We start from the raw sequence: 18916 nt of genomic DNA on the forward strand, positions 1-18916 counted from the left end.
TTGATCTTACGAGGCACTTTGGGGGGTTGTATTGGTGCCGTTGCGTGTCTTTAAAACCAAATTCCTAGCACGATATTGACAACCAAGGATCACTCGAAAATAATGTGAGTACTTGGGAAAAAGTTGCTTTAAAGCTTACGTGCTGCAAGCGAATATTCGACTATGGAACAAGTGGTTCAGATTATTCTGTATTTCCGTTTTCGAACATGAAATCAACGCTTTTGATTCAAGAGGGAGGGTTAACAGGCATGGCTACTGCGAAGAGTGTACTTCTAAAAGCTATTTGACAGATACAGAGCCTGGTATAAATATACAAAAGGATGAGATGTCTCAGAAAGGCTGGCCAACGTTTCAAAAGGAGCGCCTACTTTTGTCAAAGGCGGTTTTCTCATTGTTTGCAATTCTTATTCTCCTTACATTTCACCTGACCTGACAATCCTTATTCAAGTCTTACACCACCCTACAGGTTAGTTGGGTGATATCACCGGTGGTCGTTGTCGGTGTTAGCTGGCACGAAAGGGAGAGACAGAAAAATAAATGAGCGCAGTGGTTTGATAGAGTAGAGCAGAGTAGAAGACTGGGAAGGCAGCAGAAAAAAAAGGAAGAAAAAAGAGGCAAGACGTTGGAGGGTGTTGGGGGATGGAGAGGTTAAGGAACCTTGAGAGAAGCGGAACAGAAGCCATGGGTGTTGTAGGCTGCATGCGTTTTCGGTGTTAGAAAAGCTGGTGAAGCGGTCAGTGTGCGAGTAACAAGAATAAACGAGTTTAACAAATGACTTGAGTGGGGTAGCAGCAGTTCGTCGGGTAAATGTGCAGATGTTAAGGTGGCGACACTGAGTCTGGGGGCAATAGATAGGTTAGAATACGAGTATGAAATGAGATATAATGGGATAGAGAGGGAGTACACAAAAAGAAATAGAAACCTTGTCGACTTTCGTCTATAGACATTCTGAACACTTTGAATAACCAAAAGACCAAACCTATAGAAAGGCAAGATCGTGTATAATAAGCCCATATAATTTTGCTAGGCACTTAAAAATCGTTTTTGCAAGAGCAACACTGTAGCAAGAACATTGGGTGAGGAAATAATCTTTATTGGGCGAGACTGAACCGACAAAAGAAGTTATACTCGGGCAGAAACATCGTGCGCGACACATCCGTCGATCATCCAAGACGTGGTTAGTGTTTAATGAGCGTCAGCTATTCCCACGAGATTCGTCAAAGATTCCACCGTCATTGCTGGAGCTTGCACGCCTTTTAGAATGCACATCTCCCTTCTCGTCGCGCGTACAGCTTGAACACAAAAGATTCGACTACAATGTAGACAAAACAGACAACCGCCGAGAAAGTTCGGGAATGTTCTGATACATGCAGGCGTGTCATGCGCTGAGCAGTAACTTAACATTTGCTAGCAGTTCAAACGTGTTCAAATTCAGATATATACAAGTAGGGGCGCCAATATTCATAAAACCTGAATCTTACTTGTCATGTCCTTGCTCGCACGGATGCGTTTGTCATATCAGACTAAGATTTCACGGCTGTAAGCAGAGAGCACTCCTAGTCAAAACATTTACCGTTCTTGGGGATAAAATCTGCAATTTAAAACTGACGGAGATTCTTCCACAATAACACAAGAATAACAAACAATTTATAGAAGGAGAACATATCACATAGTGAAGCTTTGAACTATTTGAATTTCATTGTCTCGCTACTGTCATCAGCTTAGTTTATGGCATACAAGCAAGATCTTCGGTAAGAATATAAGAGACAAAGAGATAGCTAAAATATTAAATCCATTGAGAGGAACGTCTAGGAAAATAAATTTTCCTATCTATACAATGTCGCTATACATTTTCGTAAAAGCTCCTGCAAGTATTGTCGGTCGAAGGCTACAGTGCTCAAGAACATCACATAATATCAGAGATTACTTTTTAGTTTACTACAACAAGAGTCCTTGATTTGTAAAGGCTCACTAATGAGAGGTGTTTTCTTCTATTCACACAACAGAATCACTAAAAGGATGGTTAATGCGAAGCGATTGCCGAATGTACTTCTCTAAATAGGCTGTCAATGGTCTTATGCGAACATTTCCACTTTGTACTTACACAAAACAAATACTTGCAGCCCATCAGGGTTTGTCTTGAAATGAGTTTGCTAAAGCTACATTCGCGAACAACATAGGTCTGCAGACAGAGAGCGTGGTCCACGACCTGAACTGCACTTCGACATTGATGCTCGATAAATACTTGTATCGACAATGTCTCGTCTACTAGCGTTAAGAAAGGAACATTTAACTCAGCGGTTTTAATTATGAAGAGAAGCCGGTCTCTCCATACGATGTATTTAGTTGTTGCTGGCTCCTGTCAAAGAATGTCAGTGTTGTTTTCCTGCATGATTTCTGTCTCACGTTGTTATACAAATGGCGTGCGCGATTTATTTAACTTGCGCGCCAGCCAAGATATTACGAATGCACAGGCCTAGGCCTCACGAGGTGTCTATTCAGTTGAACCGCATCTTCAGATTAATCTAAACCTAAGTAGCACGTATTATTCCGGCACAGCTGTCCGTCAAGTGTTTCTTTCTCTGCGAAGCGAAATCACTCGGGCGGTATTATATGCCCGTGCACCCTTGCGTAGTGATGGCGGAGATGAGAGTTGTCTATAAAGGATTCATCACATATTTCGCAAACGAAAGCTCCTACTCTACAACACGATTTGAGATGACGCTGGAGAGAGAGTTTCGCTTTGAATGATTTACTACATTTATGGCAGACATGGGGCCTCTCGTCCGTGTGAGTGAGCTGGTGTCTATAGAGAGCCCCTTTCTGCGCGAATGATTTACCACATGTTTCGCAAGTGTGGGGTTTCTCGCCAGTATGAGTGCGCTTATGGTAATCTAGGTGATGAGAAAGCCGGAACAATTTATCACATGTTTCGCATTTGTAGGGTCTCTCGTTTGTATGCGTGCGCTTATGGATTTCTAGGTAACGAGCCCGGAGGAACAGTTTACCACAGATTTCGCATTCGTGCTTTTTGGCATCACGGATGCGGCAGCACTCTACAAACTCCGACAGCTTCACAGATGGTTGATCGCGTGCTTTACAAATGGGGGCTGTGTCGCCTGTGTGTTGGTTGTAATGCCCGCGTAAGGCATCCCGCCGTCTCGAAACATTCCCAGAGACACCGGACAGCTCTTGATGTCCGCTTCCTCCGCTTCTAGTAGCGTACCTGTAAGTAGAAGGTCAAAGGAGCTCAAAATAGCCGGCTCATGCTAGGGGAGATCAAAAACACATATGCCAACTGAGACGTTGACAAAATAAATCTTGCTTTATTGTTAAGGCGACTAGCTGAACCTGACTGCTCACTTGCTGCATATTATCTTGGTGCTCTATTTGGGCTCTGATTTGGCGTAAATCGAACGCTGCTGCGTTTGATGATCTTTCTTGCAAAACTTCCAAAGAGCCATCTTCGTCAAAGTGACAAGCAATAAGAAAAATGCTTGGTGTAATACATCATGTATAGCCTATCTAAAACAAGTTCAGGTGAGCAGAAATGTCTGGCAGGGAGTTATAATGGAGAAACATAGCATGTTTATATATTTAAAGTACATGTGTGCATTTACCACGCTCACAAGTAGTTTCCAGGAAGAAAGTCCTGAAATGTTTCTTGGAAGTGAGAATTCGACATTGGAAAAGCCCGTTCTGCATCAGCTTAAATTCCTCTACATTTTTAGGATGCCTTGTATATTAAGAAAAGTAAAAAAGTTCGGTAGCATGTTGCACTTCTGTAACAGGTGAAGGCGAAAGCTTGCGGGTCACGTGGTCGTGCATTAAGTAATGCGATTGTAGAGGTCAGACTTATTACAAAACGTAACCAGCCGCACTGTGAAGTAAACGTATGACGCAGTTGGTCGACCCCCTCAACCACACATGCTTGAACCTGATGCAATACCTGGAGTCTCTCTCTTTCCTTCCTTCCTTCTCTCGTTTTTGCTTCATTCATTATCAGTCTATAGATCATTGCTTGTTTACGGTGTATGAGCGATTCCTTATTATGTCTTGTCTGTGGGCTGGAGCCGCGTTTTCGAGGTAGGAGCTGTTGCAAAAAACCAGTCAAGGCTTTCGCCCTCAGAATTGAAAATCGCGCAAAGGCACGTTCGCGTTGTTCCTGACACAAATACAGGTGGACAGCCTCCCTGAAGGGCATTTAATGTCCTGACACAATCTCTACGGGTAGAACACAAAGAGCAAAATTGCAGATTGAATTTTTTCTGCCGTCTTTCTAACTGGTAATTTAACATTCGACTCGGATTCGAACCGAAGGCATCGATCAGCCGATGTGCACACAACCTATTCCCCCATACGCAGCGAGCACAAATGCTTCATATCATTCATTGTTTTCACGCACAGCTGATGAAATATGCTGCCGAAAGAGTTTGTTTCCTACTTCTTCTCGTTGTGATGATATGCATTACAGCGTTCAGTGCAATCTACGTTTATGTAGTACAAATAACCTGTATTTCTCTCTTCTGTTCATAATGGACAGTATTTTTCTCGTTAAGTTAATGAAGTTTGCAAACGTTGAGTCAAGTCATTGTTGGTACGACATCCTTTGTACAGTGTGGAAAAGAGCGTAGAGCAGAGATGCCCGCGCCCAGTGTTTGCTTTCCATCTTGTCTGTTGCTCTTTTGAAATCTGTGCTAAGCACTACATGAACATTGTTAGCTATTGTTCTGCTAATGTACTGTTTATCCTATCGTGCTAACTTGTAGATCTTTTCAAATCATGCCAGCTTGGCTGGTATCGAGACCGGAGGATGTAATAAACAAATTAGAGATACGTAAATAAAGAAATAAAGAATTTTTTTTCATTAATTATAACAAAATAATGATTTATTCAAGCAAATAATAAATAAATAAATAGATAAATAAAATATAGAGCAGGTGATTAACAAGCCACGACAGAGGCAGTATTATTTTCAGAGAACACGTGTAGGTCTAAGAACATATTTCGCGATTGTCTTCCGCGCACATTTAAGGAAATTGTTTCATTTGATTGAAATATTTTATTTAAGGCAATCATAAATCATAATCTTCATTTGCTTTTGTTTTTCGAGTGAAAATTTTGAAATCGCAAAGTGAAAAACAGAACACAAACTAGAAATTAACAATTTTTCCTTTCCTAAAAGTAAACTTCACCGATGTTATATTTGCTGCATATCCTAGAGAAACCTGAGGCGACAAATTTTTTTTTTGCAACCTTTTGTAGATGCGTGAAATTGTTCAACCGTGTGCAGTGATTTCAAAGGTGTCTCCTCATGAAAGACCCCATTTGAGAGTGGTGTGTTATACGCATATTTTGTGCAGTTTACATGTGCTATTTCTTCCATTTGATAGAACCGTTACATTGCTTTTATTTTCGCGTTAAGAAGTTGTAATTCTTATGCTTCCGTGTCTCACTTTATTCCATAGTATATGACGTGAATAAACAATGCAATTTTTCCAACTATAGTAATAGAACGTTTTTTTTTTAAATGCCGCAAACTTACCCAATGTTCGTGGGCAAGAAGACTGATTTATTCTTGCCCATGTACCTAGGTAGTACATCCTGACCTAAAGACTCCTGTTTACTCCAGCGCCATACTGCGTGAACAACAGCTGATATTTGGCATTTGAATAGTCAGAACTTCATCGCAAAATTTTGTCAGTGTAAGCATAACTGAACCATAGGCAGAATGCCCTGTTGTCTCAGTGAGTTGCTCTATCGAAAGGAGTTCTTTCGAATCTTTGGCTCACCTAGTTTCATTTCCCGACATGCCCGATGCTTCCTGCATGCCCGCGTGGGTTGTGCTTGCCACTGAATCATCGCTCCCACCACCGCTGCTGCTGCTGTAGACCGGTACTGTGAAACCGGCGCTTCCGCTTCCAGTACTGTTTGCATGCCCTGAAATCAGAGGCGTAAATTCCTCACGGTGCCACAAGTCACGAGAATGGACCATTCCGTGATATGAACGCGCAGAATAAACAGCGAAGCACTTTTGTCCTGATAAGTGATCCTGAAAGTAAGCAACAAAAGCCAGAAAACACAACCTAGTGTGAACGAAGAAGATGAACTAGTGTTTCGAAACTTATTCATTGTTGATTTCTTGGTGCTTTCTGCATTAACGGGCACTTGGTTGATGTTGCAATGCTTGATTTTCATTTACGTGCTTCTTTTCGCGCACTGATAATGGAATGGCTTTGTAATAAGCCTCACTGCGTGAGACGTGTATGCTGCATCACATACAACCAAATATGACATGCATGCACGGGCCAATCACTACATCCTAGTATGCTGCTATTAAAGATGTTCATGGTGGCGAGTCCGCAAGGTTATGTGCTATTAAATTTTACTCGTATTGGCTAGTCATTCTCAAAGAGTTCTAACCTAATGCGAAAGCTTTTCTGTAGATAATTTTCTCGGTATAAGGCAGAGGTGAAATGAGAGCATGGTTTATTTTTCAAATCGCTCGAATAATGATCGGTTTAAGAAAAATAAGTTAAATCCGAGAAGCAGTGAAACTTTCACCAAAGAGGAAGCTCATATGCGCCTGGACAAGAAAAAGAGTCGGGCAGGAACTTCTCTGGGAGTTACCCAAGTATGCGTAAGCATTGCAACACTTGCTTACATACACGCAGTCCGGTGTCATTTATCATTGTTCTGGAACTTGATCCAGCGAGTAGAAACGACAATTCTGTGACGGGAACTGTTGCGAATGGTGACACAAGGAGCATATATTCCTTACGCAAAGTACTGCAGGTGTCGACACCAGATGTACTGATGACCTTCCGATTATTATAATCTTTATCGCTCTTTATCGCCTTATGTATCCACGTCGAAGCGTTATGAGTGGTGACGAAACATACATGGCCGGAGGAACCACCGTGCAGATCCTGCATTGAAAGCGATCTGCGATGCCGACAAAGAGTGGCGACTGCTGATAGCTTCGCGCGCTGTGTTCTCACCGCTTACTGATCGTTTAGGAGACACAAGGACCCATACCTTGAAAGTGATCAGCGAACATTGATGAGTGCGGCGTGCGCTGAGAGCTCCACGACTTCTGTGGCGTGATCGCTTCGTTAGCGCTGAAACGAGAGACAGCACGAAAGGCAATTTGGGATGGACTGACGGAGGGACGGACTGACGTTTTTTCTCGATGGGTAAGCATGGAAATGCTTGTGGAATAAAAAGTGTTCGTTTATGTGAATTGCTCTGAAAAGCAGAATTTTTTTACGACACACCTTTAATTACGAGTTCATCAGATCGAATATAGGCCATGGCGGGCGCATTTCGATAGCGGCGCCATGTAAAAGCACTTGTGTACTTAGAATTAGGTGCACGTTAACGAACCTCAAGAGGTTTAAATTTACGGAGCCGCTTCACCCGAATTTATCCACAAGATTAATAGGTACTGCAGAGGTGCTCAGCGGAAATTAGAGAGAGAAACGCGTATGAAAACGTGATTTGCGCAAGCTGTTGGGCTTATACAGTCTCATGTAGTGTGTATTTATGTTTCTATTAGGAGGTTTATGTAAAACGACGAAGTCGTTTGTACTCGGGCAATAAAACGTTAAAATTTGTTCAACCCGTGCCAATTATGAAATGCAATGACGAAATTACTCAGGAGTGTGTGCAGTCTCAAAGGGCCTGAACACCTCAGCTTTCGAGAGCCAAGAAGTCGAGAAACCGACACGCGACGCGTGCGCCCTACGTTTCAAAGATCTGTATGGGTTTTCAGCTATAAAAGTAGCTACGCGATGGCGGTTGATACTCTAGAAAAAAACGGTCTAATGCTGAGAGCCCCAGGCTGCTGTGCTCCAGGCAGAGGTGCGATGTCAAAAATTCAACGCATTCACAAATCCTACCTACCTACCCACATACCTACATTTGACAATGTGCTTATAGTCGGGCACAAGAAAAGAATACAAGGTTATATTTACGTTGTCCAACTCAAACAAAAATTACACTAACTCGTCATCCAATTAGCTTCGCTTCTTTTCGTGACGTGAAACGGTGCTGCAAGTTGAAAACAACTCTTGCTACATTGTTATCTGTGCCATTGTTGGTACATCAATTCCTGGTCGTTCAGTTAAATTTGATCAGTGATCCTGATATCAGCGCTCAGCCAAAGGTAATAGTTTACCCTTCAGCAGCGAGCTTTTGTACTTCGATAAGCTTTACAGATTTGTTTGCAGCGCAGATAAACTAAGCTGTGAGCGCTATCCATGTTGTTTGGTTCTATTTGAGAGGTCATCTGCAGACGCACTACGTTTTCATTGTTTTAGTTTGCACTGTATTCTCGAGTTGTAACGAACTATGGGAGTAGGCCAAGAATGCTTGGAAATATATGATGACTAGAGGAAAGAACTATATAAATCAAATGAATAACGAAGACATGCACGAAAGTCAATACCTCAACGACATCTTATTTCTACACTAGGAACGGGACACCTTTCTCAACAAAGATTGGTACTTTGAGAGACGCAATGTTTCGGTACCACACGGACGAACCTTCTCCGACTCTGCTTTGAATTCACACAGAAATTTACAAGCCACGAAGGTACACAATAGTGAAGTGGAACGCAACTACAGATTTAAAGCGGAGAATTATGGCGAATCTCAGTGACGATTCTTGAAAAAAAAAGGTTCCTTTTTTATCGCCACACGATGATGTGAAGCTGATGAAGTGCATGCCAGCGTTAGAATTTATGACGCTTTGCCAGAGAATGTGTAATAGAGGCGACGAAATGAAGCACATAGAAAACGTATATTCGAGCCGAATATTAACTGTGCCACTGTAAGCGACAAAGATTAGCGAGATAATTTCAGACTTGATAATTCAGACATGTGCTCAAAATACTAGCGATGGTTTCATGCCGAGGAATTCATACGTCTTGAGTAAAAATTGAAGCACCGTGAGGAAGACTACGACAGCAATAAGAAACACGCACAACAGGACAGCACTCGCCATATTGTGTGTGTTTTCGATTGTTGCCCCCATCTTCGCGCTGCTTCAAGGTTCTCAAGATCAACCAACTCGTCCGAATCAAGTTGTCCGGGTACATTGTTCCACATGGTCAGACTTGCTAAAAGGTCCATTGAAAATTTTCAACATTTTATTTATTTCTACAGGCACATTTCCTCTCTCTTCCGGTGAAATATAATGCTGGAGGCGTATGCCTTCCTGCGCCTCTTCTCGGACAAAATTTATTACTCGTAACATACAGAAAGAAACTGAGATACCGAAGTGCCGGCAAAATATAATAGGATTTATTCACTTGAATCAGGCCAAATGAGGATGCGAAGAGTTTTTTGTTTAGTTGGAGATCTCTGACTCAGTAACAGCGGCACCAAACAGATGAGGAGAAATGGTATGCCTGACATGAAAAGCGCATCTCCTGTCACGCGTAGTCTTTATGCGTGTATCTTCTTTGTTCCATTCAATAATTGCGGCTATGCTCGAGCATATCTTACGTGCAGTCTGAAGTATGGAGAAGCGCAGTCTCCCTGAATTCATGAAATAATACACTCCAACAGCCCCCCAAAAAGCATCACTACTAATGGCACTAATTATTAAGAGCCCTAGTGCTGAATATATTCTTTCCGACGCCGACACGACACCTTGAACAGCACAGTGGGACTACTTGATTGACAGTTCAGACTAACGCCTCTCGTCATTCTGGCGCTCTTACCTCACCCACCTACTTAGACAAAAATATTTTTCTACACGGGTAAATGAGCGTCAGAACTTTCTAACGTATATTCTTCCAACCATCATCGCGACTTGTGCAGAAGCGTGCTTTCGTGAGTAGCTGTATTGACGCATCAATTAGGCTGTCTATTGATGAAGCTGACGTAGTAACCACTTGCCTTCAGCCGGGTGGCACACCGTGTTCAATTGGCCATAATATAATACATTTTAGAGCGTTTTGTAACACAAATTGTTTGCAGTTGGGTGCATCGTAGAGGATCGTTGCATTGTCTTAATTGCTGAATTAAGGTTGTGGTTTTGACAGTAGATTTTCGGAATGTTTCCTTAAAGGTACATGACTTATTTGGAAAACGCTTTGGCCACCTCGACAAACATCGTTGCGAGTAGCAGCCATTGTGGTGCTTTAAGGAATTCTAGAACAGGGGACAAACATTCACGTGAAGACTAAGGCCCGAGGTGGTTAACATTGGTTGAAGAAATAATGTCGCTGAGGCACACATTTCATCATGGGGACGCAACTCACGAGGGCAAGTCCCTTTGTGGAAAAGTTTCCATCCGGAATGCTTCAGGCACACAGGCATGTTGCTCGTAGGCATTATACTGCGAGCTATGAAATCAAAATGAGAAACGTCTTTTGCAAAAATAGACGTAGTTTGCTGCGAAAATTGAGGCTATTACATCTCAGCTATGATATTAGAACAACTAATGAATGTAAGGCTCCTAGAATTATAGACAATGTATATTCCAATAATGACTCGCTTATTACTACACGCTTGAAGTATACCCCTGGAAGGATTTCTAAGAGATATATTCCAATATAATACATTTCAAAGCATTTTGTAACACAAATTGTTTACAGTTGGGTGCATCGTAGAGGATCGTTGCATTGTCTTTATTGCTTAATTTAGGTTCCAGATATGACAGTACAGTTTCTGAATGTTTCATTAAAGGTACATGACTTCATTGGAAAGCGCTTTGGCCACCTCGACACGCTCAGTCGCTGCCAGTAGCAGCAATTGTACGTGCTCGCTGCGCTTTCCGCACTTCCAAGTGCTTATATTCCTCTGACAATAGAGGCCGACAATGGAGGCAAACAAAGCGTAATCAACGAATCAGCAACAACGTCTGAATGATCAGACAAATTTATGTCCTTTCATTATTCCCATAGTGGCTCACGATTACAGCGCGCGAGTACTATCAAGTGTATTGCAGGAAACATTATGCTTTTTCCTCTGTATCGAGTCGCTGTGTGGCAACCATGAGTAAACGCCAGTACCGCCTGCCAAATGCACAAAGACATCAAAGCTGCCCCTCCTCTTGAATATCCGGAAGGTCCAGGCATAGTTGCACCACTGCAAGCATTCCCTGTAATGTGCGAATTGTTTTGCAATGAAAGCTTTCCTAATGTGAGCTTACCTGGCGTCGTATTGTAAACTTGCTGATGCTTCCGTCATGCCAGCGCAGCTTGTGCTGGGCTGTGTGTGATCGATGCTGCTGGTGGACTCCAGGTGCAAGAAAGTAGTGCTATGACTGCACGAGACATCTGTGTGGCATGAAAGTACATAACAGGTGCTTATTCCCAGCTGTTAAAGGCCAGTTCATAAGAATGGAACGTTTCATTTTTTATGGTCGTGGCAAGAAGCTTTTAGTGGTCGTGGAACCCTACTTCAGTGCTAGCGTACGCGGTGCTTTTTTTTATGAAACTTTCTTGAATGCATGCAAGAACTTTGAGGCGATGAGAGAGAGAGCTGAGTACTCTAAAGATTGTGTGATGTTGGCTTCTTTGGAAGGCTATTACGCTCCACTTCAAACTGCGGACAGAACGTTGTGTTCCAAGCTAAAATGAACATGTTGCTTTCTTGAGCGCGCAACACTTGACAATATATTTCCTGCATCATCCAGTAGTAGGCGCATTAGATGCTTCAAGAAGTTCTCACTTTTTGTTTATCTATCACGAGCATGAGACATAGTCCGTGTGGATGAGGACAAAGAAAAAGTGAAGTGATACGTTTCAGACAAGATACTATACATTCTTCTTCAATGCTTGCCTAGAAATTGTTTACCTGCGATCATACATGCAGGATCCATTATGAATGTAATGCGCGTAATAATATCATGACGCGTCTATCCATGGCAGTGCTGCAAAAGCGATCGGGAAATGGGGCGAGGATACCGCCCTGCCAACGAACATTTTTGGTAAATGGGATATAGTCCGAGGATCTGCAAACGCGCGACTTCCGCACAAAGCTTGTGCCGAAGGTGTAGTTGGAAGATCAGACAGAACTTCGAGATTTGAGCTGTCAAGAATTGTTTGATTGGATTCAAAATTAGCCGGACTTTCTTAACTCTGGCGTAGCTGGAGACAAATAATGAATGTTCCAGTTCGACCCAGAATAAAAAGTCAGAGCAGCGCGTGGCACAAAAAATCATCCCCCCGCCCCAAGAAAGCGCGTATGAGCAAGCCTCACATCGAAACAATGCTCATTGTCTTCTTTGACACCCGAGGAATCGTCCATTTCGAGTTTGTACCGCAGGTAAAAACTAAACTCAGCCTTTCACCTGGAGGTGCTGAAGATATTGAAGCACCCCGTCGCGCGCGGGAGGCTGACATCAAATACACGAGCAAGCTCCACCATGACAATGTCCCCAGCCACACGTCCTTCATCGTTACCAACTTTCTGGCCCGGAGTAGCACCCCCGCGGTTCCCGTCCCCTTACACTCCCTACTTCGGTATGTCTACGATTTGCTTTTTTGTTTCCCCAAATGAAGTGAGCGCTGAAGGGAAAGCATTGGGAGACCATGGAAAACATACAAAAGCATGTTGCAGCGTTCCTGAGAAACATTGCCGTCGAGGACTTTCAGGGTGCCTTCAAGGAGTGGCGGACACATCTCTGCAAGTGTATTGATGCAGGGGGAAATCGTTTGAATAACTTTAACCATTTGTATAGGTCCGGTTATTAAATCAATTTTTCCCAAGAAATGCGCATTACTTTCGTAATGGACCCTGTACATTCGTCAGCCAACGACGTAGTCGCATTTCATAAAGGGGTTATCCGAATCGCACTTGAGCACTGCTGTAGGTGAAGTTGTTAAGGAAACACAGGCGTGAATCAATACATGATTGGGAGCCAACCACGGAAAGCGAAAAATGCTGATTCTCCTTGAATCTAGAGTAGATGCAAATATGGATTGGGTACCAGAAAAGAAGCATCGTCGAATTAATTATGACGCTTACTCACAACCATCCGCGCCTAGAAGATCAATACCTAATTATCAGGTTTGTGTTATTGTTTCGCACTTTTAATAGTTCAGTCTTCGGAGATTGAACAATGAAAGCATGAGTTATAGGTGCTTTTTGCGTGCCATTTGTTTGCGGTCCGCCATTCTCAAATTTCCGGCGAACAACTTTTTAAAGAATTTAAGACAAGGTATGCGCATCTTTAGTGATAGAATGGTGCGGTAATATAACCTGCATTTACCGCATGCAATATAGCAACGCGTTAAATAAACAGGTAACTTTATGGTACAATACATGTCTTTGCCCCAATTTAAACACAAAATAAGACACATGGAAAACAGGACAGATGGCATGTGCTTGAAACTATGCGTCTATGTCTATCTGTGTGTCTTACTTTTGTGTGTTTTACCTCATTGCAAAAAACGCGTCGTTTAGCAAGCGCCAACGAGGCCAACAAACAGTTTTGTTGGAACACAAAGGTACTCATATGTATACGAAAATTTACGCTCACGGCCAGCTCCGCCGATGCCGACAGCGGATTTTCTGCGACGCTTGGCCCTTAAGGTTGTCGCGTTAATATTTGAGACTATAATCTAGCACTGCTATGAAGTACTAGGTAAAACCAAGCGAAGCGCAGTTGAAGTCATCGTGCAGTGAAACACTTCAATCAACAATAACCAGCCCCCCCCCCCCCCCAATAAAAAAAAAGAACGTTGCTTCTAAGGGCAAAGCTGTTGGAGCTTTGGTGCTGTTTTTTTAGGGACGTCGACACGGTAGCAAACTGGGAATGCCTTCTACGCACCTGTGACTAACACCCCTCGCATATCCAGAAAATATCTCCTGGCGCGTGTGGCATTGTGCCTCTCTTTGCACCATCCTCTACCTGACCGCACATATTCAGGGTGGCAATGTGGGCTTGTTGGTGCTGCATCTTCAAGGGGTGTACGGTAGCGCGATTAGAACAAGGGACAAAAGAAGACACACAGGGACACACACAGCGCTCTGTGTGTCCCTATGTGTCGTCTTCTGGCGCGTATTGGTTTCGTACCCCTCCTAATTCTACGTCAGGGATTGCTCACGAATAATCCGCGAACTGTCCTCAGCAGGAGCACAGGACTGTTCTGCTCGCGAGTAGCGTTATCACCACCGCGATTAACCGTCAGATCATCTCAGCCGTGAGCCGAAATTGATGAGACAGCAGCTACATTTCTTGTATATGAAACTGTGCAAAATGTAGAGCCCAAATTGACAGGTGCAGAACCGTGCACCCTTGAGCCAGCGGCAATGCTCTATAAATGTCTCGTATGCGACTGCAGACGGATTGCTGAGTCACCTGCAAGGTGAGATGTGGTGTACCAGAGGCTGAAAAATCTTAGCACACGTACCGTAGACTGTAGTTGTGCCACTAGCCGCGTAGTAGTGCGTACTCCATGGCTCAGCGCCTGTGGCGTCAGGAATTCTAAAATGCAAGAAAGATATGCACATGAACACGGCGGCCTGCGGTGGTAAACAAAGGTGGCTGAACATTGTAGCTGAGGCCAACGTTTCGACAAGGGGGTGAAACTCATGAGGATTAGTCCGCTTTCAATGAAAGACGTTTGCTTGCAGAATCTTTCAGGTGCTGTGACATATTGCTCAGTAGACACACGCGCACCCAGTGTATGTATAACTTACTGCCTGTTGCTCTTTTCAAATATCTGCGCTAATCACCAGGTGAACTTATTTCGCTGTTGTGTGGGTAATGTGCTATTATTTGCACACGTATGTTTATTGTTGTTCTCATTGTCAAGAATGGCGAGTTGCGCAACAAGATTGCCACCTTGCCACCCGATTACGACAAGGGGTGCAAGACGCGCACCTCCCCCTCTCCGTCGCTGCAGCTGCGAGGCGTTCAAAGAAGCGACCTTTGCGCTGGAATCCGCCGCCTTCCTCCAGCCCCTTCGACATTGTGACGGGACGAGTTCGGTGTGTGGACAATGATTCCACGCGGAGCTGATTTGACCCGCCTGGTCAAGCTGCCGCGGGAACGACTTATTTTTGCGCTTCTCACGGTTCTGCATGACGCAAAACAACGAGCGACCCTCGAGCGGCGTCGATACTTTCCGGAACGGCACCCCCTTCAACGCCGTCGCTTGGGCTTCGGAATGTGTGTGCCTTTGTGTCTGTAAACTGATCTTCAGAGCAGCTGCGAGTTGGTGATGTGTAAACGAACAGCCGCCGCGTCGTAGGACCGGCGGATCGAGTGTATAAAAACTGGTTGTGCGAATGTTGGACACACTTCTCTTGAGCAGTCATGTTAGACTGAGTCACTTCTCTCATGCAGTCATGTTGGACTGTTGCTCTTTTTCTCAAGCAGTCATGTTAGACTGAGGTAATTTCTGTAAATAAACCCTTTTCCTTCGTTCTCGATGAGAAGCAGTTCTTCACTTCATCAACGGTCTCAGCGTAAATAAGTTGGACGACGGCATGGGCCAGCTACCTTCGAATTCATGCCGTACTCCAATCTTGGCAAAGGACCACGGACGAAGGGATTGAGCCCCCAATCCTGACATCATCGCTAATGCAATATTATGGTGCGGCGCATGTGGTTTATATTGTAGGTCTTGTCCCGTCATTCCATCTTGGTCGGTATCTAGACTGGATTATGTCCTTAATAAGAACTTTATGGGAATGTTATTAAAATATAAATAAAATGAATAAATAAATGCAATGAATAGTATGTTGAGAAAGTGAAGAACTGGCCACAACAACAGTAGTGGCGTTTTAAGAGAACCCGCCAAGGCTAAGGAACTAAGCTCCTTATGTTCCGCATGAATTCAGTTGAAATTTCTTGCATTTGATTGACACAAGTAAATTCTAATAATTGTGTGAATCAAAATTTCGTTTTGGTTTTCAGCTTGAAAAAAATGTGAAAACATCAATCCTAAAATATACGCGTAAAATAATCATTTATATGAGGATTTCCAGAGTATCTACCCATAAAATAGTTTATTTTAGTATGCTGTGTAATGTATCAATATTATGCACATTAGATGTGACATTAGGCGCAGTTTAGAAAATCATGACATTTTTTTAAAGCTCAATTATTTGTAATTTTTATGCTAGTGCTTAGGTTTTTCTTAAAAAATCGTAAATGGAATTCCTTTAATTTCAATATTATGCGATTAAAAAAACGCCACAAGGTTTAGGAATGTTGTTGCGGTGATTGCAGAGTAAGATGGCTTCTTCTCTCGCATTTATGACCTAGGTAGCAGATCCCCGGATAAAGCTTCCTGTTAAAGCCTCGCTGATCGGTATATCACGCCAGGCAGCGTGATTCACAGCAGCCGCCGCAATCGTCACTTCAGTGTCGAAATCCCATTGTCCTCATGCAGTCGCACCACCCTCGTTAATGTATCGACGTCATTTTTTGTTCGTTATTAGGCCGCAGTTATGCTGTCGCCATCGTGTCGGCATTATGCCGTCGTTGTCATGCCATCGCTGTCATTGTGTCGTCGTCACACAGACGCTTTCATGCATTCGTTGTCATACGGTATAGTCATCACGTCGCCTTGGCGGTGCGGTCATCATCATTGTCGCTTTTTCATGAGGTTGTTTTACCGTCATGGTCATGTCGTCCTTGTTATACCATGATCATGACTTAAGAATGCGGATGTCATTCTCGTCATGTCATCGCCCCCTCCCCCCATTGTACGACTTTACCATTACATCAATATCATTCCTTAAAATCAAAATTTATGAGATTTTACTTACCAAAACCACGATCTGATTCTAAGGTACGCCGTAGTGGGGGACTCCTGAAATTTTGACCACCTGGGGCTCTTTAACGTGCACTTGAATCTGACTACACGGGATTTTTTGCATTTCGCCCCCATCAAAATGGGGCCGCCGTGGCCGGGATTCAATCCGACAACCTCATACTATCATTCCTTTTTATTCCATCATCATCGCGTTAGCGTCATGCAGTCGTCATGCCTCCAAACTCATGGTTTACCTTGGTAAGCGAAAGTCATAAAGCGGGACAATATTTGAGCCTGTGGGATGGAATGGAAATCATCGAAAGCCTAAGAATTATCGCTGCACTCTGAAATGAACGTCACTGCAGCAATATGGCCTCTCACTGCATTGCTCGATAGCGTTAGACCCCCGCCGTGGTTACTCAGTGGCTATGGTGTCAGGCTGCAGACCACAAGGTCGCGGGTCGAATCCCGGTGACGGCGGCCGCATTTAGATGGGGGCGATATGCGAAAACACCCGCGTCGTTAGATTTAGGTGCACGTTGAAGAACCCCTGATGATCGAGATTTCAGGAGTCCTCCATTACGTCCTGCCTTATAATCAGAAAGAAGTTTCGGCACGAAGATCCCCATAATTTAATTAAATTATGTATTTAGACGGACGCCCTTCTGCTTTCTATCTTTAGAAACGAATATGGCGTAGTACGTACGCATTTGACAAACTTGCAAGAGCGCTGAGCACGACAAGCATGTTAGCACCACATCCACCATGCCGTGTGTTTTGAATAACGGCTGAGTTCGTGCGCGTTTCATATATCAGAGCTCTCCTCCATAGTTATAGTGTCATAGTGACGGCATAGTTGTACCACGGGAAGCATTACGCACCGTCTGTGATTTGCTTTGTGCAAACAAATTTTTCCAAACGTTGGCTCACCTAGCGAAGTTTTCCGGAATGGCCGATGCCTCCTCCATTCCAGCGTGGCTTGTACTGGGCTGTGCGTGATTGACGCTGCTGCTGGCCACCATATGTAGGGAACTGGTGATTCCGCTTTCAGTGACATGTGTATGGCCTGAGAGAATAACAGAGGTGTTAGCTCGTCTCTGTTCAAGGGTCATTCAACGAGCGTGAACATGTCGTGCTGAAATAAAAACACGGAGATTTAGTTGAGGTTTAGTGATAGGGTAACCTGACTTCATTGCTTCCGTATGTGGTGCTCTTTCTGGAACTATGCCTTCAATACATATGACGAAAGAGACGTGCGTGACGGAATTTATGCACTGTTGAATTTCCCCAGAAATATGTGCTGTATTCAGTACGGGAGAATAGAACACAACAGTGTTCCATGCCGAAGATGAGAGTATGCATTTTTAACGCGATAGCACTGCGGGCCTCATGAAGCAGATAATTCGGTGTCTGCGGCTGGCGCCGGCGTTGACCGTGTTGTGTCCAAAAAATCATTCCAAATCAGACATACCGCACGCAGGCCTTCCGTGTAGCGCGAAGGCGTTACTGGACTAAATGAAATTAAGTAAAATGCGTCAGAAATATAGTAAAGTACGACTTACACGCACCCAACAGATATGATGGGACCAGATTGTAATTTGAATGTGCGAGAAAACATTCATTTACGCGGAAACTCAAGCACAAAGCAAGGTTCCTGCGTTTCTACCACTCTTGTACCACGGGCAGTGGCGTACCCACCACCGAGAATCCATGGCCCACGTAATAAGCGGGGTCTCTTCCAGAAAGCTCGCATTCGTACATAGCTTTTGCAGCCAGCGTTTTCCAGTAAACATTACGGTTACATAAACTGCAGTTACCGAGAAGCGTTAGAAGCAGCCAGGGATATTTGAATGGTATCGAGTTTCACTCTTTAAGGCGAAGCTAAAGCGTCCTTGAAATTTTGTTATGTCTGTAATCGGAGTCAAATCTTGGCTCTGCATTTGCCGCAATAAGCATATTCCAGGCTTTACTAAGGTGGCGATGGAAAATATGCAAAATTTCGTAAGCTAGCTTTTGCACAAACCTTAATTGCCGGAACCGTAAAGGCCGCGCTCTCGTTATAGAAAAGCTCCTTAGTAGCGCAGAAAACTAAAGTTTAGCTCGCGCGATTCTGTCTAAATATATGAGAAGTTCGCGGTAATCATTGGACTAAATTTGCCGAGTTCTGTTGGACTTGAAAGATTCCGTTA

At 43.7% G+C, this 18916-nt stretch overlaps 1 protein-coding gene and 1 long non-coding RNA gene across 7 annotated transcripts in view; one reads left to right on the forward strand and one right to left on the reverse strand.

Moving 5' to 3' along the window:
• The window catches only part of LOC135919788 (uncharacterized), a 379293-nt gene that overhangs the window by 7219 nt on the left and 353158 nt on the right, over positions 1–18916 (forward strand). The gene's annotated exons all lie outside the window — the stretch shown is intronic.
• Positions 1079–18916, reverse strand: part of LOC135919772 (uncharacterized) — a 47946-nt gene continuing 30108 nt past the window's right edge. For 2 of the 5 annotated variants that reach the window (XM_070526018.1, XM_070526017.1), the window contains exons 9-14: positions 17658–17793; positions 14373–14446; positions 11165–11291; positions 7039–7121; positions 5793–5940; positions 1079–3226 (exon numbers count right to left, since the gene is read on the reverse strand). In XM_070526018.1, coding sequence (XP_070382119.1) covers positions 2596–3226; positions 5793–5940; positions 7039–7121; positions 11165–11291; positions 14373–14446; positions 17658–17793 — 1199 coding nt within the window. In that variant the 3' untranslated portion in view covers positions 1079–2595. Of the gene's footprint in view, positions 3227–5792; positions 5941–7038; positions 7122–11164; positions 11292–14372; positions 14447–17657; positions 17794–18916 lie in introns of those variants that run through there. The other 3 variants (XR_011508704.1, XR_011508706.1, XR_011508705.1) reach the window with 3 other exon arrangements.

This window comes from Dermacentor albipictus, chromosome 9, assembly GCF_038994185.2.
Source record: "Dermacentor albipictus isolate Rhodes 1998 colony chromosome 9, USDA_Dalb.pri_finalv2, whole genome shotgun sequence".
Lineage (NCBI taxonomy): Eukaryota > Metazoa > Arthropoda > Arachnida > Ixodida > Ixodidae > Dermacentor > Dermacentor albipictus.